The sequence below is a fragment of the Rattus norvegicus genome, chromosome 2 (assembly GCF_021556685.1).
Source record: "Rattus norvegicus strain SHRSP/BbbUtx chromosome 2, alternate assembly SHRSP_T2T, whole genome shotgun sequence".
Lineage (NCBI taxonomy): Eukaryota > Metazoa > Chordata > Mammalia > Rodentia > Muridae > Rattus > Rattus norvegicus.
The window spans coordinates 175,164,388-175,185,342 of NC_141535.1; the positions used below are offsets into that span (position 1 = coordinate 175,164,388).

Sequence of the window (20,955 nt, forward strand, 5' to 3'; positions counted from 1 at the left end):
GAGAAGGAGAACTGGGGAAGACTAGCCTTTTGCTCAAGAGGGCAGAGTGGTAATCTGCTGACTCGGCTTCCCCACTTCTCATCAAAGTAATGGCTCCCCTCTGGTCTGGTAAGGACATTCACAAACCTTCCTGCCTTCCACACTCCCTGCAGCCAGGGGCCTGCAGGGTCTGCACTGTGGTGCTGTTGAAGGGAGAGTTTTTCTCCACTCTGACAGGCTCCCAATGACAAGTCTGCCTGGTTCCCTTTCTGTCCCTTCTTCACAGCGGTGGATAAAGGCTAAATCTTTCAGTGAAACCTTCCCTTAAACATCTTTCCGATCAGCAAGAACGTGGAAACAGACGTCAGGCTTAGTGCCCCCATTTTGGAACAAAAACAAGTCCCACAGTCCAGCAGATGCCTAGGGTTTCCTACAGCCTTCTGAAATTTGAAGTCTTTCCTAAAGGTTAACTTCAGTTTAAAGGTTCAGTTCTTCAGCGAGGTAAAACCGGGAGGACAAGGAAGAAAGGCGTGTGGACAGGCAGAAATTTTCGTCACAACTTTCCCTTTTCTCTCTGTCTTCTCTTTCCCAACCCTACTCTTTATTTAATACCCCATTCAATTCACTGCTCCTGGCAGGGAGCCAGCATTGTTCCTGCAGGCTCCGGTCTTCCCTCCTCCTTCCCACCCCGCGGTGGGGACTCAGAGCAGCCCCTGCGGGTCAGAGCACAGTCTTCACTACTGGCCCCGCCCGGGCCTGGAAAGTTGAGAGTTTGGGTTTCTCAGGCCCCCACTTATTCCAAATGCCATCAGTTCCGGAGGTAACTTCGAAAAAGCCCCCTCCCTGCAGCTGCTCCGCACCCAGCGGTGCTTCCCTCCCATAGCTGCTTGAGCTAGGCTCCACAGGCCCGCGCTTGGGGTGGGTGGAGCCCGGGCTGGAAGCCCAGAACCCTCCGCTCATTCCCCACCCCCTCCCGCTTCTTTCTGCAGCCCCCACTCTAGCTGGGGTCTAAAGCCCGCTCTGATGATTGCCCAGGGCGGGACCAGGACAGAAAACCGAGGAGTATCTCCAGTCCCTAAGCCTATCTCCAAACAGCCTTCTCCCTCCCTCTGGCGGTAGCTCTCTGAAGCACAGTTTTGTTTTGTTCTGTTTTTTGAATTTAGTATACAATGAAATAGAATTTATTGTGAGATTATGACACATACATATCATTATACGTTGTTCTTATTTGCACACACACACACACACACACACACACACACACACACACACACACACACACACACACACACACACACACACAGAGCTTTCCTCCTCTTCCTCTCCCTCTTGCTGGTCCTCTTCCTTAACTTCCTTAGCTTCAGAGATGCCACAGGGTTAGCTAGAGCACACCTACCTCCAGGTGTGTCTGGGAGGGGATCATCCAAGAGGCTGGGGGACAGATGCAGTCCTGGATGCCCTGGAACTCATAGAGATCCTGTCTCAAAATACAAACAAACAAAACCCCAACAGCAAACAAACAAAAAAATCAGGAAGAGAGTGGCTGTATGAATGGCTCATTGGTTAAGAACAGCTGCTGCTCTTCCAGTAGACCTGGGTCAGAGTTCCACAATCTGCAATGACTCACAACCACCTGTAACTCCTCTTCCAGGGACCGAAGGCCTTCTCCTGGCCTCTTCAGACACTAGACATGAATATAATTCACAGACATACATGCAGGCAAAACACTCATGCACAAAAATAACACATGCACGAACACACGCATGCATGCACTCATGCACGCACGCACGGGGGGAGGGGCAATGCTAAAGGCCAAGACCAGACTGAAGGGTAGAAGGAGCTAGACTGATATACTTGGGTGGCAGCTGCAGCCAGGGCACCCACTCAGAAAGGATGGAGCTTAGTGCCCGAGGCATCCTTCTCTTTCCCTCTTTGTCCCATCTGTCCCCCAGCCTCTTGGATGATCCCCTCCCAGACACACCTGGAGGTGTGCTCTAGCTAACCCCTTGGCATCTCTGAAGCTAAGGAAGTTAAGGAAGAGGACCAGCAAGAGGGAGAGGAAGAAGAGGAAAGCAGTGTGTGTGTGTGTGTGTGTGTGTGTGTGTGTGTGTGTGTGTGTGTGTATGTGTGAAAGTCTCACAGTGAAACCTATTTCTTTGGATATTAGCAAATAAAGAAAAGATCAACTGGGTTGGAGCAATTCTATTCCCAGAATCCTTTATGGCAGCCGACTCACAACTACCTGCGATTCCAACTCCAGGGGCTGTAACACCCTCTTCTGACATCTAGGAAGACTGAAGGTGTCAGATCCTCTGGAACTAGAGTTACAGCCTGTGAGCTGCCATGTGGGTGTTAGGAATTGAATCCAGGGTTGGGGATTTAGCTCAGTGGTAGACCACTTGCCTCCTAGCAAGCACAAGGCCCTGGGTTCAATCCTCAGCTCCAGAAGAAGAAAAAAAAAAAAAAAGAATTGAGTCCAGGTCCCCAAGAAGAGCAATAGCTGCTCTTAACAGTCAGCCTCCTCCCCAGGACCCCGTCCATTTTGAGGTGAATTGTGGAGCATGGGGGAGGGGATAAACTCAGGCCAGGTTCAGGCCCCTCTGCCCGATGCTTTCAATAATGCTCTGCTGTTTTGTCTTCCCCTTGTCCTATGATGTCATTCTTGGCACATTCCAGAGCTTTCTGGACACTTTGGGATATAGAAGAGTCCTGGAGAGTCCTTTAGCATGTCAAGCCTTACAACTACAAATGTGAAGAACAAGCAAACGCCCTCACTCCCCAGGCTCAGAAGCACTTCCACACGAGCCAGTTCACACCAGTAATTCCAGCACTAGGGAGGCTGAGGCAGGAGGATGGTAAGTTAGAGGTTAGTTTGTCTCAAAAATAAAACACATCAAAGAAAGCGCTTCTTTATTTGCTAACCAAAAGAAAGAACCTGCAGAGTGAATGCTGGGCTCTGTCCCTGCCTGCCTTTTGGCGGCAGAGGGATGGCGCCACCTGCCTGGCACTGGGGTTAGCCTCCCTTGGCTGCAGCACTCCTGGGTGAGCCCTTCACTCCACAGCTTCTCTCCTGGGATGCCTTCCCCTATTCCCCGGAGTCCTCCAGACAGGCCTGCCCCCGAAATCCTTCTGTAGGTGACTATGCCCACTCCTTTTAGAGGGTGGCATCCTCCTCCGAGCAGGAGAGGAAAGCAGTAGCTGACCTGTCTTTGACCCAGCAGTCACCCTTGCTCCAGTACCACCACTATGGCCCCTTGATGTTGTTTCCCTCATGCGCCTGGTGAGGCAAAGGTCTTCAGGCAGGCCTGGAAATGCCTTGAGGATATTTGCCCTAGTTAGATTTCTGTTGCCGTGAAACACACCATGACCAAAAGCAACTTGGAAAGGAAACCATTTATTTCATCCTATAACACCCAGGTCGCACTCCATCACTGAGGGAAGTCAGGGCAGAAATTCAAGACAGGAACTGAAGCAGAAGCCATGGAGGTTCACCCCTGGCTTTCTCCTCATGGGTAACTTGGCTTGCTTTTTTTTTTTTTTTAAGATTTATTCATTTATTTTATGCATGAGTACACTGTAGCTGTCTTCAGACACACCAGAAGAGGGCATCAGATCTTATTACAGATGGTTGTGAGCCACCATGTGGTTGCTGGGATTTGAACTCAGGACCTCTGGAAAAGCAGTCAGTGCTCTTAACCACTGAGCCATCTCTCCAGCCCTTGGCTTGCTTTTTTTTTTTTTTTAACTATTTCTTTTCAAGATTTATTCATTTATTATATATAAGTACACTGTAGTTGTCTTCAGATACACAAGAAGAGGGCACTGGATCTCTTTACAGATGGTTGTGAGCCACCATGTGGTTGCTGGGAATTAAACTCAGAACCTCTGGAAGAGCAGTCGGGTGCTCTTAACCACTGAGCCATCTCTCCAGCCCTGGCTTGCTTTTTTTATATAACCATGGATCACCAGCCTGGGGGTGGCACTGCCCGACTGCTCCCCGACTCCTCCCACGCTGATCATGAATCAAGGAAACATGGGCTGGGCGTGACGGTGCTCACCTTTTTTGTCAGTTTGTTCTGTTTTTCAAGACAAAGTTTTCTCTGTGTAGCCCTGGCTGTCCTAGAACTTACTCTGTAGACCAGGCTGTCCTAGAATTCACAGAGATTCATCTGTCCTTGCATCCAGAGTGCTGGGATCTGTCCTGTAGTGAGGCACACTTTTAGTCTCAGCACTTGAGGTAGAAGCAGGTGGATCTTGGTTGGCGGAGTGAGATGCAGGTCAGCTAAGGCCGTATGGGAGATGCTGTCTCGAACCCAAAGAGAAAGAAGAGAGATTGCCCCAGACTTGCCTCCAGGACAACCCAGTAGATGTTCTCTGTTTCTAGACGACCCTTAGCTTGTGTTAATTTAACAACAGCTTTAACCAACCCAATCAGGATTGTTGTATGGTATTTAGAGTTAGCATTCTGTCTAAGCTCTAACCACAGTTACCTGGCATGCCAAGCATGCCTGACTCTATAAAAGGGGCTGTTTGCCCCCTCCGCACTCTCTTGCTCTCTGTTCTTACCCTCTCCCTCCTTTGTCCCTTCTCTCCCCATTCCCCTCTCCATTTCTCCCCATGTGCTCATGGCCTTCCTCTCTTCCTCTACTCTCTCTCTCTCTCTCTCTCTCTCTCTCTCTCTCTCTCTCTCTCTCTCCTATACCGTCATGTGGCTGGTCCCTCAGGGAGAAGGGATGTCTCAGCATGGGCCCGCTGAGGCACCACCTTTCCTCATACCTCAGCACACCTCCATAGACCATAACCCCCCTTTATCTTTTCATAAACACATCGCTTGGGGGCCACTATATTCAGGTCTGGATCTTAGCCACAGCCCTGAGACACACTGGAGTCAGAGACATTATACATTATTCAAAGTTCCCTCCCTGTCTTGTTCATCTGAGAGGAAACCAACCCATCTCGTCCCTTGCTCACAGCGTCCACGACAGTACTCAGTGTGGAGGGAATGTCTCCACCCCGATGTGGGCATCTCATATAATTATACTCTTCTTCCACTTTAGAAAGCCACTTCCCTGTGTAAGGTCAGTGCAGGCTCATGGTCTCCTACGCCTCCCGCTCTTCACTAGAGCTGGCCATCACTATCCTTCTCTTTACTGCTTTCTTCTCTTTTGCTACTGACTTTTGTCTCTGTTAAACACCACCGGGAAGTACAGAGGGCTCAGTGAGTACAGGGGCCTGCAGCCAAACCTGGCAACCCGAGTTAAGGCCTGGAACCCACATGGTGGGAGGAGTGCCCATCCTGCAACTTGTCCTCTGGCCTCCACATGCACATTGTAACACAAATCCAAAACATAAATTTAAATGTAATAAAAAGTTAAAATACCACCTACCACTGTTTGTTAACTGGTCTCCCTGGGTTGGCTCTGAACTCACTATGTCACGATGAACCTTGAACTCTTTTCTTTTTCTAGTTAATTGCTTTGTGTGATTTTTTAAAAAGATTTATTCATTTATTATATATAAGTGCACTGCAGCTGTCTTCAGACACACCAGAAGAGGGCATCAGATCCCATTACAGATGGTTGTGAGCCACCATGTGGTTGCTGGGAATTGAACTCAGGACCTCTGGAAGCGTAGTTGGGTGCTCTTAACCGTTGAGCCATCTCTCCAGCCCGTGATTTTTTTTTTTAATCTTTTTTTTTTTTTTTTTTGGCCTATGTGGATGTCTGTGCATGCAGTGAAGGCCGACAAGGACACTGGATCCTCTGAAGTTCCTGCCACCTGTGAGCTGCCGTGTGGACAATGGGAATTGGCACTCAGGTCCTCTGAAGGAGCAGCCAGTGTGCTCTTAACATCTGAGCAATTTCTCCACCTGCTCCCGAAAGGATATAGAGTCAAGAATGTGGGATTTATTTATTTATTTTGAGACAGGGTCTCTCTAAATAGTCCTGGCAATCCTGGAACTAAGTGGGCCAGGCTGGTGTCAAACTCACAGAGACCTGCCTGCCTCTACCTCCTAATTGCTGGGACTAAAAGCATGGGCCACTGTGGTAGTTTGAATGCTTGGCCCAGGGAGTGGCACTATTAGGAGGTGTGGCCTTGTTGGAGAAAGTGTGTCACTGTAGGAGTGGGCTTTAAGACCCTCCTCCTAGCCGCCTGGAAGACAGTCTGCTCCTGGCTTCCTTTGGATAAAGATGTTGAACTCTCAGTTCCTCCTGAGCCATGGCTGTCTAGGCACTGCCATCTTCCCTCCATGATGGTAAAGGCCTGAACCTCTGAACCTGTAAGCCAGCCCCTATCAAATGTTGTCCTTATAAGAGTTGCCTTGGTCGTGGTGTCTGTTCACAGCAGTGGAAATCCTAACTAAGACAGCAACCATGCCTGTGGGATTTTATTGTGGATTTGGTTGGTTTATTTATTTATTTATTTATTTATTTATTTATTTTAAAAGATTTATTTATTTATTTGAGTACACTGTAGCTGTCTTCAGGCACAGTAGAAGAGGCCATCGGATCCTATTACATATGGTTGTGAGCCACCATGTGGTTGCTGGAATTGAACCCAGGACCTCTGGAAGAACAGTTAGTACTTTTAACTGCTGAGCCATCTCTCCGACCATGTTTGACCTCTTATACTCCTGACTGAACCCTTTGTGTGCTAGGATTACAGATGTGATGCCAGGCCTAGCTCATTTGTTTTTGTCAAGATCGCTCTCTCTCTCTCTCTCTCTCTTTTCATGAGTGTAGATCTGAGAAACATGACTTGACTCATGACTAAAATAAAGGCATTTAGAATGGTTGAGTGCTTGCCTAGCATGCATGACTCACTAGGTTTAGGACCCAGCACTGCTAAATGAAACATCCCACCCTGCCCAATTTCAATAGTCAGGGACAAGGACAGGCCCCAGCGAACCCTTGGTTTCCTTAGGGATTTTTGTTGCTGTTTTTCTGTCTTGCTGTCTCTCTCTTTTGCTGCCTTTCTCTGTCCCTGTTTTTGTGCCTCTGCCTCCCTGTCTTATTGTTCTTGGTTCTGTCTATAGCTCTGCCACTCTCTATCTCTTTTCCTCCCTGTTGTTTCTGTCTCTTGCTCTCAATGGCTGCTGATCTGTTTTGTACTTACCCAGGGTGTAGTGGCCTGTTGCCCATATGCTGTGGTCTTAGGGAACAACAACAACAACAACAGCAACAACAACAGCAGCAGCAGCAGAAACAACAACAACAACACTGCTGCTGAAAGTCTCACAGATTCCTCAAAGCAGAGAGAATACAGCTCAAAGGTACTTGTCTAGTATTCATGGTACCCTGGGTCCACCCACACCACAGCAATCCACTAACCAATGCAAAGACTGAGTAGGAAACCCCTGTAGGCATATTTTTTTTTTGCAACTTACCTTTTTTTTTTTTTTAGTGTTTTATTTTTTTCTTTCCTTCTTCTTTTTTTTTTTTTAATTAACTTGAGTATTTCTTATTTACATTTCGAATGTTATTCCCTTTCCTGGTTTCTGGGCCAACATCCCCCTAATCCCTCCCCCTCCCCTTCTATATGGGCTTCCCCTCTCCATCCTCCCCCCATTACCGCCCTCCCCCCCAACAATCACGTTCACTGGGGGTTCAGTCTTAGCAGGTCCAAGGGCTTTCCCTTCCACTGGTGATCTTACTAGGCTACTCATTGCTACCTATGAGGTTAGAGTCCAGGGTCAGTCCATGTATAGTCTTTGGGTAGTGGCTTAGTCCCTGGAAGCTGTGGTTGATTGGCATTGTGCAACTTACTTTTTTTTTTTTTTTTTTTTTGGTTCTTTTTTTTTCCGGAGCTGGGGACCGAACCCAGGGCCTTGCGCTTCCTAGGCAAGCGCTCTACCACTGAGCTAAATCCCCAACCCGCAACTTACTTTTAATAATAAGAGTTCAACCTCTCCTTTAGCCCACCACCCAGCAGAGATAGTGGAAGAGAAAAGTTATTAGGATGTGGGGGAAGTGGACCTGTTCAGCAGTAGTTCTTTGGGGCGAGCTCAGTCTTCTTCAGTAGTCCAGTCCTGTAGCAAACACCAAATACGATTCAGTGGCTGCAGACCAGACCTCTAGGCAGGCAGACACCAGGCATGAACCAGCAGCTACAGTCCAGTCCTTTCACCAAGCAGACACCAGGCAGCTGTAGTTCAATCCTGAAGAAACCACCAGGCTCGACAACCGGCCTGAGGTGAGGCCATGGAGGCAGCAAGCTGCCGCGGGAACCTCACAAACAGTTTTCTTGGGTGAGCTTCTCTCAATGGTGGTATTACCGCTAGTTGGGCCCAACAAGGCTAAGTAAGGTGACCCAATACATGTGTGTCTTTAGAGAAGAATAGGGAGGCAGAGCAAACCAAACCAATGCTCAGTGCTCATCTCCCACTGTCTGTGAGGTCATCTCTACACTCCTTCATCAAGAGTCCTTTCATGTGTCTGCTGTATCCAAACATCCTTTCACCTCTCCACGTGTTTGCTTTAGCAAGACGTCTTTTTACCTGTGTACCCCAGAAAAACATCATTTGATGTAACTAACTTACTCAAGGCTATTGAGCCAGAGGGGCAAATTCAGAGCCACAGCCCTGTGCAAGGCACAGTGCCATAAGGGTCATAGTCAAGCACTTGCAGTCTCTTTAGAACATGGTCGGTGCTCAGAGAAGGATAGAGAAAAGGAAAGATACCCTCTTTGCCCTGGAGACCTCCGCGCCCGAGGAAAATTTATATGATCCACAGTAGTGGGTATGTAACAGGCATACAAGCCAAACACTGATAGTCATAAAGACATTCATGTTAGAACAAATTCTTGGTATACAGATTATTTTTCCATTTTTAAAAGATGAAAGAAGCTTTTCCTGCTAATGGGAAGGATCGCTTGTTTATCCTCACGTAGCATTGAATGTTCTTGGCTGAACATTTGGTATTTAAAACCATGGTAGAACATCTTCAACGTTTTCAGAATTGATCCATACTTTGATTTAAAAAGTAGTTTATTGGGGTTGGGGATTTAGCTCAGTGGTAGAGCGCTTGCCTAGTAAGCGCAAGGCCCTGGGTTCGGTCCCCAGCTCCGAAAAAAAGAAAAAGAAAAAGTAGTTTATTGCTATTTCTGTGTGTGTGTGTGTGTGTGTGTGTGTGTGTGTGTGTGTGTGTGTCTGTGTATGTCTGTGCATGGGCATGTATACCTGTGTGTGGATGCACATAGAGGTCAGAGGCCTTTGATGTCCCTGGAGCTGATATGGGTGCTGAGAATTGTACTTGGGTCCTCCGGGAGAGCAGCAAGTGCTTTTGACGACTTAGCATCTCTCCAGCTCAGATATCCTGATTTTCTAACTGTCAATGCTGGGAATGCCAATCTGTATGAATGATTCTGCCCACAGCAGAAGTATGTTTAGGACCATTTCAGAAATTGTTGGAAATTTTGTCCTAATCGTAAGCCAAAATTCACTGAAGGATTTTATTTTTCGTTTGAGACAGGATCTTACTATGTAATCCTGGCTGGCCTGGAACTCATTTGCTATGTAGAGGCTGGCCTTAAACTCAGAGATTGGCATTATTCTGTCTCTTGAGTGCTGGGATTAAAGGAATTAAACTGGCCTCACTGAACGAGGTTTGATGACACTCAAGTTATCGACTCAAACAGCTATTTAAAAGAATTTAGATTTATTACTGTTGTTATTGTTGTTAGTCTGTGTGTGTGTGTGTGCGCGCGTGCGCAGGTGCACCATGCTACAGTATGCCATGTGCGAGTCAGTTCTCTCCTCACTATGTGGGTCCTGAACATCATGGGAGGGAGCTTGGCAACAGGCAGGCCTACCGGCACTGGAGCAGCGACTCAGAGCTCACATCTCAATCCACTAGCACAAAGGCAGAGAAAGGAGCTACTGCAACCTCTCTCAAAGCCTACCCCCAGTGATACACCTCCTCCAACAAGGCCATTCCTCCCAATCCTTCTAAAATAGGTTCTCCAACTGGGGACCAAGCATTCAAACATTTAAGCCTAAGGGTCCCTTGTACAAAGTCCACAACTTCATTTCTTTCTTCGCCAGACTGCATCGTTAGCCACCAGGGGGCTCCCCTGAGAGCCGCGTAGCTTTCTAACTGAGTAAACTGCAAGAGTGTACGAACAACAAAGGAGAAAAACTTTCTTGAACGTATGACGTCCCTTGCCATTTTCCTTTTCCTGATGCGGGATGAGGAGGGGGAGGACGTCCCTCTGCGGGTACGAACTGTGCATTGTGTCTGTTAACATCAACTGGGCTGGCTGGGCAGGGGTGTTGGCACAGACCTTTAATCCCAGCACTAGGGAGGCTAAAGCAGGAGCATCTCTACGATTTCGAGACCAGCCTGATTCACATAGCGATACCAACCATCTGAAGAAAGGGGTGGGGGGTGTTTACTGCCCAGGCTGGCCTTAATCCTTCTTCGGGCTTCGGAGCTCAGGAAAACCCAGTACCAGTGGGTTTTTCTTGCTTCGGGCAGTGTCTCTCTGCAATGTTGCCTCCCTGGGGACAGGTGGTGGTGGTGGTGGTGGTGGTGGTGGTGGTGGTGGTGGTGGTGGTGGTGGTGGTGGTGGTGTGTGAATATTTACTGTTTTACACAAAACACTGCACCGTCCGTTTTTCCAACAGTTCATGAGGATTCCAACACCAAGCCATTCTATAAATAAGAAGCCGAGTCTCAGAGAATTTGAGTGTGTAGAGAAAGGAGGTCCGCAGGCCCAGTTCTGTGCATCATAGGGTGTTCCGGGGTGTCTGGCTGTATCTCAAGATTCTCTCAGAAAATCACCCGCACCGGACCGGATCCCTCAGGGAGGGGCTGCACTTTGGTTCTTCTCTTCTGCACCCGGATGAAGCAGGAACCCCGGTTGCGTGTTGCACTGAACGCTAAAGGGTTAAGGCCTGGGGGGCCGCCCCTTTTCCGCCCAGCCGGCGGGAGTATGAATACCCTCGCTCCAGCTCCCTGCTGGAGTTCTCCGCTTCCGCTGGGTCACTGTCGCCGCTACTTCTTTTCAACCCCTAAAAGCTCCACGGGCCACTCCCTTCTCTAGTGCTCCACGTCCGCTTGCCCTCGGGGGCCAGACCAGCGACATGGAGGGTTGCGTCGGGGAAGAATCTTTTCAGATGTGGGAGCTCAATCGACGCCTGGAGGCCTACCTGACCCGGGTCAAGACGCTAGAAGAGCAAAACCAGCTGCTCAGCGCCGAGCTTGGGGGACTCCGGGCGCAGTCCGGAGACACCTCCTGGAGAGCCCGAGCCGATGACGAGCTGGCATCCCTGCGGATCCTCGTCGATCAGCGCTGGCGGGAGAAGCTCGAGGCTGAGGTGCAGCGCGACAACCTTGCGGAAGAGCTGGAGAGCGTGGCGGGCCGGTGCCAGCAGGTGCGGCTTGCTCGGGAGCGGACCGTCCAGGAGGCCGCCTGCAGCCGGCGCGCACTCGAGGCGGAGAAGAATGCGCGGGGCTGGCTGAGCACCCAGGCGGCCGAGCTGGAGCGGGAGTTAGAGGCTCTGCGAGCCGCGCACGAGGAGGAGCGCGCACACCTGAACGCCCAGGCCGCCTGTGCGCCTCGCCGGCCCCCCGCACCGCCCCACGGATCCCCGGTCCGGGCCCCCGAAGTCGAGGATCTGGCCAGGCGACTAGGCGAAGTGTGGCGCGGGGCGGTGCGTGACTACCAGGAGCGCGTGGCTCACATGGAAAGCTCGCTGGGTCAGGCACGCGAGCGGCTGAGCCAAGCCGTGCGGGGCGCTCGGGAGTGTCGCTTAGAGGTGCAACAGCTGCAGGCTGATCGCGACAGCCTCCAGGAGCGCAGAGAAGCGCTGGAACAGAGATTGGAAGGCCGCTGGCAGGACCGGCTGCAGGCCACTGATAAGTTCCAGGTGAGGAGGGTCACCAACTTCCTCCCCGACTACCCGCCCCCACACAGACCCGTAAGACCAAGCCCTAGGAAGTACTTAGGATGGCAAGAGACCTTCAGGAAGGGGCTGGAGGAAAGGGCGACTGTATTCATGAGTCCCTGCCCAGAGCAAGCACAGGCCCTAAACTTTCCTGTCCAAGCAGGATGGGCGGATGGAATTCTGAGACCTCCTTAGCAGAGCCCGCTTAAAGGACGACAGGCCAATTCCCACTGTAGCAGCTCCTCACTCTTTGAAGGGCAATTTCACTCTAGGATGATTCCCTGCGCCCTTCCCTTTGCTGTTGTCAATCAGAAGGTGCCCAGCACATGCTCCCTCAGCACCAGAAGGTCCCTAGCAACCATAGTGAAGGAAGGCGGGGTGAGCCACCGCCGACCACCAGCCCCTCTCTGTGTCAAGGCTTCTCAGCTCCCTGAAGCACATTCCAAAGGCCTGGGGCACCCTCCCCCTTATACTGCACAGATGTAACCAACAGCTGAGAAAACAGCTCTTGCCTGGCCCAGACAGAAGCCCCGACACGGCCATCTGCCCACTCTTCTTGGGGGAGAAAGATTCCAGAACACGTGGGAAGTGGAGGAACCCAGCCTGCTATGAGGAGCTGGGGACAGTGATGGCCCAACGGATTTCCTTCCACGTCCTCCCAAGCCGACTCTTGATAAATTGCTTTTCCCTTCTGTTTCCATTTTACCTCCTCTTCTGCTGTGTAACCCATCCCCGTGGGAGCTAGATTCTCAATAGCATGTGTTACCATTTAATGAGCATCCTCAAGAGAAGCCTGGTCTAGGAGAGGCATGGAGTGTTCCCTGAGCTTGTCTGTGGGTTCCAGTGCAGGGAGGACATAGAACAGGAGTCCTACAGAGAAGTGAGCAGTAAGGAGCCTCAGGGCCAGAGCGGAGGCTCCTTCCACTCACTCTTCCCGCTTGCCTTGCAGCTGGCTGTGGAAGCCCTGGAGCAGGAGAAGCAAGGTCTACAGAGTCAGATCGCTCAGATCCTGGAAGGTGGGCAGCAACTGGCACACCTCAAGATGTCCCTTAGTCTGGAGGTGGCTACATACAGGTACACAGTGCTGACTGTCCTCGGCTTCTTCTGCGGCCCAGAAACTTGGCTTTGTACTTTCTGTGACTGTCAGCTATCGCTTTGTAAAACTGTCCTATTTATGTGTATTTGTGTATGTACCACATGTGTACAGGTGTCCTAAGAGCCCAGAGGAAGGCAATGGGTTGTGTGCAGCTCCACACTGGTGCTGTGAACCAAACCCCTGTTCTCAGCAAAAAGCAGCAAGCATTCTTAACCACTGAGCCGTCTGTCCAGCCCTCGGAGTCACTTAAAACGTTTTATAACATTTACTTATGTAATGTATTTGTCTGGGATGGAGGCTTATGAGTCCCAGAGGTGGAACAGGTCTGGCTTGGCAGCTTGGCCCACCCAGGTTCAGGACCAGAAGAGACGGTGATGCTTAAAAAGACAGCTCAGTCTTCAGGGAGGAGACCAGACAGATGAGTTCTTTGGAAGGCAGGCAATCTCCAGTGTCTATGCCAACATCCTGGGGACACCTGGGCAGTCTCAGAAGAGAGGCCTTGCAGGTTTGCCTGATCATGCTAACCTGCCACCTCGCCTGGGCCTCAGGTGTTTTGGGTAAGAGCTGGCCTCCTAGCTTTTTTGCTTCCTTTCAAGCCCTCATGTCACTGGTCCTGCCCCAGTTCTCTGCCCTTTTCTTGGCTGCCTCAGGACGGCTGAGTGGAACGGCTCTGGTGGTATGTTCACAGCCTCTGTCTGTGTCTCTTGTGGGAAAAGGCCCCAGTTGGAGTCCCACGGTTGAGGGCTGAGGATATCACTCCAGAGTATGGGGCTAGGACAGGATGCCCCCCTTTTCCAGAATCCAGCGGTAAAGAGGAAAGACAGAGACAGGTCTAGGAGAGGAGCTGGAGGGCCCAGAGAAGGACAGCCAGTGAGTGTCTAGGAAAGACTGAATGCATAAGGCAGGATGCCGCATGAGGACAGAGGAAAGGCTACTTTGAGAACCAGATGTGCTCAGAGGCCATGAATGGAAACAGACTAGTTCCGAATCCCATGTGAACTGATTTCCCTCATCTCCTTCAATCAGCTCCATAGGCCACTGAGGCAGGGCCATGAACGTTAAGACCTCTGCCCTGAAGAGTTTGTGATCCTGAGATGAGGGCTTTAGCCCCAGTCAGTCCTCTGAGGGGAAGGGTCCAGGCAGCTCTGAGGAATGTAACCACTGGCGTTTGAGGTCTGAAAAGGATTTGGAGAAGGGGAGCTGAATTCATTTGCTTTTGTCTGTTACCAGCTCTGGGGGCAGAGAGAGAGCCATCCCCTGGGAACAGCCTGAGAATTCCCACTTCCCCTGAGGAGCCCTCCCTTCTTAGGCCCTCCAGATGGTAGTGTGGACAAAAGGCAATAATTAGCATGAGAATCGGCCTCCCTCCCAGAGGATGAGGTCATCGGCCTTGGCCTTGGGTGGGGAGGCGGAGACTGATCTGAGGAGTCTGATATAAGTGTTAGCAATTCATTTGGCCCTGCCTCCGACTGTGGGAATCTGCATGTGGGGTCTCCCTGTGTCTCAAATATGGGTTGGCTAAGTATATATCTGTGGGTATATGACTGTGTGGCTTTTATATGACAATGGTCACAATAGAGATTGATCCTGCAGTGGCAGGACATGCTACCTCAGCTGGAGCTGACCCTATCTCCCCACTCCCCACCAGGACTCTGCTGGAGGCTGAGAACTCTCGGTTGCAGACACCTGGACGAGGTTCCCAGGCTTCTCTTGGCTTTCTGGGTAAGAGGCGGAGCCAACTGCTCTCCTTGGAAGATCTTCCCTAAGCAGCATCAGTCTAAGCCTTCATTCCCTGGTCCCAACCCTACTGATGTTCTCAGTCTAGCCAGTGGGGGTCAGACAAAATGACCAATGTGAGAACTGCTCTGGGCTGAGGTCAGGACATACTTACAGTGTTTCTTACTCTGCTTTTCCAGACCCCAAGCTGAAGCCGAATTTCCTTGGGATACCAGAGGACCAGTACCTGGGATCTGTGCTCCCTGCCCTCAGCCCCACATCCTTCCCTTCCCCCTTGCCTAATACCCTTGAGACTCCTGTGACAGCCTTCCTGAAGACTCAGGAGTTCCTTCAGGCCAGAACCCCCACCTTGGCCAGCACTCCCATCCCACCTATATCTGAGGCTCCCTGTCCTCCAAATGCAGAGGTCAGAGCCCAGGAGGTCCCTCTTTCTCTGCTCCAGACACAGGCTCCAGAGCCCCTTTGGGCTGAGGCCACAGTGCCTAGTTCTTCTGCTATCCTCCCAGAACTAGAGGAACCTGGGGGCAAGCAGCAGGGTCACTTCCCTGATGATCTGACCTCCTTAGCCACAACCCTCAACCCTCACCACCCTACTTTAGAGGCTAAAGATGGAGAATCCAGTGAGTCTAGAGTTTCTAGCATATTCCAGGAAGATGAGGGGCAAATCTGGGAACTGGTAGAGAAAGAAGCAGATATAGAGGTAAAAGTAGAAAACAGCTCAGCCCAGAAAACACAAGAAAGTGGTCTGGACACAGAAGAAACCCAGGATTCCCAGGGACCTTTGCAGAAGGAAACACTGAAGGCTCTAGGAGAGGAGCCACTGATGTCTCTGAAAATCCAGAACTATGAGACAGCAGGGAAAGAGAATTGCAATTCTTCTACAGAAGGCCACCTGGGAACACTAGAAGGCCCAGAAAAAGAAAAGCAAATACCACTAAAGTCTTTAGAAGAAAAGAATGTAGAGTCAGAGAAAACTCTAGAAAATGGGGTTCCTGTACTATCTGAGCTTTTAGGAAAAGAAGACACAAGAACAGAGGATCAAGAATTAATGTCTCCTAAAGGTACACTAAAGAGATTTTCATCTCTAGGAAAGGAAAGTCAAGAAGTAGTGAGGCCTTCAAAAGAGGGGAACCTAGAATCATGGACAGCTTTTAAAGAGGAGAGCCAACACCCACTGGGATTTCCAGGAGCTGAGGACCAGATGCTTGAGAGACTGGTAGAGAAAGAGGATCAGAGCTTCCCAAGGTCTCCAGAGGAAGAGGACCAGGAGGCATGTAGACCTCTGCAGAAAGAGAATCAGGAACCACTAGGGTATGAAGAAGCAGAGGGCCAGATACTTGAGAGACTGATAGAAAAAGAGAGTCAGGAGTCCCTGAGGTCTCCAGAAGAAGAGGACCAGGAGGCAGGTAGATCTCTGCAGAAAGAGAATCAGGAGCCACTAGGGTATGAAGAAGCAGAGGGCCAGATACTTGAGAGACTGATAGAAAAAGAGAGTCAGGAGTCCCTGAGATCTGCAGAAGAAGAGGACCAGGAGGCATGTAGATCTCTGCAGAAAGAGAATCAGGAGCCACTAGGGTATGAAGAAGCAGAGGACCAGATACTTGAGAGACTGATAGAAAAAGAGAGTCAGGAGTCCCTGAGGTCTCCAGAAGAAGAGGACCAGGAGGCAGGTAGATCTCTGCAGAAAGAGAATCAGGAGCCACTAGGGTATGAAGAAGCAGAGGACCAGATGCTTGAGAGACTGATAGAAAAAGAGAGTCAGGAGTCCCTGAAGTCTCCAGAAGAAAACCAGAGGATTGGGAAGCCTCTAGAAAGAGAGAATCAGAAATCTCTGAGGTATCTTGAAGAAAACCAGGAGACTTTTGTACCACTAGAAAGCAGGAACCAGAGGCCACTGAGATCTCTAGAAGTAGAAGAGGAGGAGCAGAGAATTGTGAAACCTCTAGAAAAAGTGAGTCAGGATTCCCTCGGATCTCTAGCAGAAGAGAATGTGCAGCCACTGAGGTATCTGGAAGAAGATAACTGCATAAATAAGAGCCTTCTAGAAGACAAGACTCACAAGTCCTTGGGGTCTCTTGAAGATAGAAATGGGGATAGCATTATTATACCACAAGAAAGTGAGACCCAGGTTTCATTGAGGCCTCCAGAAGAGGAGGACCAGAGGATTGTGAACCATCTAGAAAAAGAAAGTCAGGAGTTCTCAAGGTCTTCAGAAGAAGAAGAGCAGGTGATGGAGAGATCTCTAGAAGGAGAGAACCATGAATCACTGAGTTCTGTAGAAAAAGAGGACCAGATGGTTGAGAGCCAACTAGAGAAAGAGAGTCAGGACTCAGGGAAGTCTCTTGAAGATGAGAGCCAGGAGACTTTTGGACCTCTGGAAAAAGAGAATGCAGAGTCCCTGAGATCTCTAGCAGGACAGGACCAAGAGGAACAGAAGCTTGAACAAGAGACCCAACAAACACTGAGGGCTGTAGGGAATGAGCAGATGGCAGTGAGCCCACCAGAGAAGGTGGATCCAGAGTTACCGAAGCCTCTTGGAAATGACCAGGAAATAGCTAGATCTCTTGGAAAAGAGAATCAAGAGTCACTAGTGTCACTGAAAGAAAAAGGTATAGAGACAGTGAAGTCTTTAGAAACAGAGATCATAGAACCACTGGAGACTGCAGAAGAGGACCTGGAAAGAAGGAAGTCTATAGATACTCAGGAGCCATTGTGGTCTACTGAAGTGGCTAGAGAGACAGTAGAACCTCCAGAAGATGAGCCCCCAGGATCGCTAGGGTCTGTGGATGAGAACCGAGAGACACTGACATCCCTTGAAAAGGAGAGTCAAGAACTGAGCTCTCTGGGCAAGTGGAACGTAGAGACCAGGGTAGAGGACAGTCAGCAGTGCCTGCAAGTAGAAGAGGGTCTGCAGGAGGAACAGCACCAAGAGTCTCTGAGAGAGGTGAAGCAGGAGCTGCCTAGCTCTGGAAATCAACAGCGGTGGGAGGATGTGGTGGAGGGCAAAGCAGTGGGTCAGGAAGCACCTCTGGCAACCACAGGAGTGGGAACTGAGGATAAGGCAGAGTTGCATCTGAGGGGGCAAGGTGGAGAGGAAGAAGCTGCAGCAGAGGGAGAGCTGTTGCAGGATATTGTGGGGGAGGCCTGGAGTCTGGGGAGCTCTGAGCCCAAGGAGCAGAGGGTCCCTGCTGAGGCCCTCGACAACCTGGAAGGAGGGGCCTTAGAGGTCCCAGTTGCTCAGTCAATGCCAGAGGTGACAGAGCGAGATGAGGATAGAGCCCAAGCAGGTGAACAAGACTCCATAGAGGTGACCCTTGGGTTAGAGGCTGCCAGAACTGGACTGGAACTCGAGCAGGAAGTGGTAGGGCTAGAGGACCCAAGGCATTTTGCCAGGGAGGAGGCCATTCCCCCATCCCTGGGGGAGGAAAGTGTGAAGGCAAAGATAGCTCAGGGCTTGGAAGGGCCTGGAAAGGAACCAAAAGAGGCAGGTGCTCTGGACTCGGGGATCCTTGAATTGCCCAAGACTAGCAGCGAGGCTCTGGAATGCCAGGGCCATGAAGAGTCTGAGTCCATGGAGGGCTGGGAAGAAGAGGAGGCCTCACTGGAGACTTCAGATCATGAGGGCAGTGATGCCCCTCAGCCCAGGCCCCCAGAAACAGAAGAAGATGAGGGTGCACAGGCAGCACTGACAGCCCCTGGTCCCAAGCTCTTGGAACCCTGTTCACCCATCCCAATCCTGACAGATGCCCATGAGCTGCAGCCCCAGGCTGAGGGGATCCAGGAGGCTGGCTGGCAGCCAGAAGCTGGGTCTGAAGCACTAGAAAGGGTAGAAAATGAGCCAGAGTTTGGTCTTGGGGAGATCCCGGAGGGCCTCCAGGATTGGGAAGAGGGCAGAGAAGAAAGCGAGGCAGATGATCTAGGGGAAACTCTCCCTGACTCTACTCCCCTGGGCCTCTACCTGAGGTCCCCTGCTTCTCCAAAGTGGGATCTGGCTGGAGAACAGAGGCTTTCCCCTCAAGGGGATGCCGGGAAGGAAGACTGGGGTCCTGCTGTCCCCGCTGCCCAGGGCCTCAGTGGTCCACCGGAAGAGGAGGAGGAGCAAGGCCATGGCTCTGACCTATCATCTGAAGAGTTTGAGGACCTAGGGACTGAGGCCTCTCTTCTTCCAGGGGTTCCCAAGGAGGTAGCAGATCACGTGGGCCAAGTGCCCCCGGTACTGCAGCCTGCATGCTGGGATCAGGGTGGGGAATCTGATGGGTTTGCTGATGAGGAAGAAAGTGGGGAGGAGGGAGAGGAAGAAGATGCTGATGAGGAAGGAGCAGAGTCAGGAGCTCAGTGGTGGGGGTCAGGGGCCTCTGGTGGAGGCTGCAAGGTCCAGGATATTGCCCAAAGAGGAGACCCGGTACAGGAGTCTGTGGGTGTCAGTGGTCTCTGGGATGATGGCTTGAGAGGTGCTGCAGCTAATGTTCCTGCCCTAGAGATGGTATCTCAGGACAGTGCTGAGCCTTCTGGGTCAGAGGAGTCTGAGTCTGCTTCCTTGGAGGGGGAGGAAGGTCAAGTGACTGACCATTTAGATGCTCCCCAGGAGGTGACCAGCATGGTCCCGGGGGTAGGAGATGCCTTTGACATTGGTGGCCAGAGCCCCAACTTGGACTCAGAACAAGTGAATGGGAAAATGGAGAATGGACTAGAACAGGCTGAGGGGCAGGTGGTCCTGGATGGGGACGAGGATCAAGAACTCCTATTACAGGGACAGGAGGTGGGTGCTCTAAAGGTTCCTTTGGTAGCATCTCCTGTGCATCTAGGCCCAAGCCAGCCCCTGAAGTTCACTCTGAGTGGGGTAGATGGGGATTCCTGGTCCTCAGGGGAAGACTAGAAACTGCCCCTCTGGCTCTGAGGATGTACTGGTGGGGATGTCCCTCCCTGCTCTGGGTGACCACTCTTAGCTTTGATAACTTGACCCATGGTATTTGTCCTGGAGAGTTGTGGCTGGGCTGAGCAAGGGAGGTGAGATCCTCCTGAAGGCTCAGGAGTTCCAGGCCTATAGTTCTACCCCCTCTTTCTTCTGTGGCTCACCTGCTGGAAGAGGCCTGGGCCCAGAGCTTTCCCACAAGGCTGTTCTGGCCACAGCTTGCTAGCCTTGCCTACCACCTGCACAAGGTCTGGTCTGGTGTATGCCCAGGGGAGCTGAGGGCAGCATTTATCTGACCCTTCATCTCAGCCTGCTGAGAGCTTGTTCCTCTCTTCCTCCCTGAATAAAGCCGTATCCCTACCTACAAAGTCTGGCTGCTTTCTTCTAGCCTTCAGGGTCCGGACTCTTCTGGTTGAGAAGCAATGGAGTGGAGGGCTGGGAGAGGAAGCCTGAGCTTGGATGGGCTTGGTCCGGAGATGCTGCCTCTCGGAGAGGTCAGGTTGTCATCTCTCCCACAGCACTGATTACAGGGCCCTCTCACTGAATGTCCTCCTAACTAGCCCCTCTGTGTCTCCAGCATAATTAGCCCCCTGGTTCCCAAACCCAAACAGTTGTCTAGCCTGTGATGAGTGACTGGGCTTGGAGTGGGGTAGGGAACGGAGAGGCCTAGCCTGCTTCAGTCTGGCTGTGCTGCCTGAGGTCAACAGTCTCTCTGAACTTCAAACCCAGCCACATGAGAGGAAGCTGGATCGTCCTGTGCTGTGGGGGGCTGCCTGGGGCAGGGAGAACAGGGGAAGGGCCAGAGGAAGCTGCTTCTTTTAGCTACTGAAGCCCCCCCTCCCCATAGCACTGAAGCAGGAGATAGGGAAGAGAGGGTAGCAGGGCCAGGAGAATGCCAGGTGCAGGTGCGGCGTGCTATGCGATACTGGGGGTGACTTAGAAAAAAGGTCTTCTCTCCCAACATCTACGCAGAGTAGGGAGGTTCCTTCCAGAGATTCCTGGATTTAGGTACCTCCAGGCCTCAAAGTTGGGGTACCCAAAAAAAGTACCTCTTAGTAAACCACTGTGAGGAAGACCAATGCCCGGATGCTCATCTAGACATTCTGAAGGGGAAGGGACTGGGTGCCCCACACAAGGCCATCACAAGCGCCGAGCAGGCCCCTTTCCTTATGATTAGGAGTTCCCAAGAAGGGTAGACAAGGGCTGTCCTTGCCAGCTGGTACTGTGGGCTCCTCTGTGCACGCCCTTCCTTCAAATCCATATTCTGGTTCCGGGGTCCATTTCATCCACACCCTTGCCCTGGGGTCCAGGATCCTGATTCTCCTACTCCACCCTCCTGGCAGT

General features: G+C 51.2%; 1 protein-coding gene across 2 annotated transcripts; it reads left to right on the plus strand.

The window, feature by feature from the left end:
* The first annotated feature begins 10,935 nt into the window (after positions 1 to 10,935).
* Positions 10,936 to 19,979, plus strand: Nes (nestin). 2 transcript variants are annotated; one of them, NM_012987.2, is given in 5 exon segments: positions 10,936 to 11,848; positions 12,816 to 12,940; positions 14,611 to 14,684; positions 14,879 to 16,076; positions 16,341 to 19,979. In NM_012987.2, coding segments are annotated over 5 exon segments (5,418 nt in total). In that variant the 5' UTR covers positions 10,936 to 11,062; the 3' UTR covers positions 19,576 to 19,979.
* Positions 19,980 to 20,955: the final 976 nt, after the last annotated feature.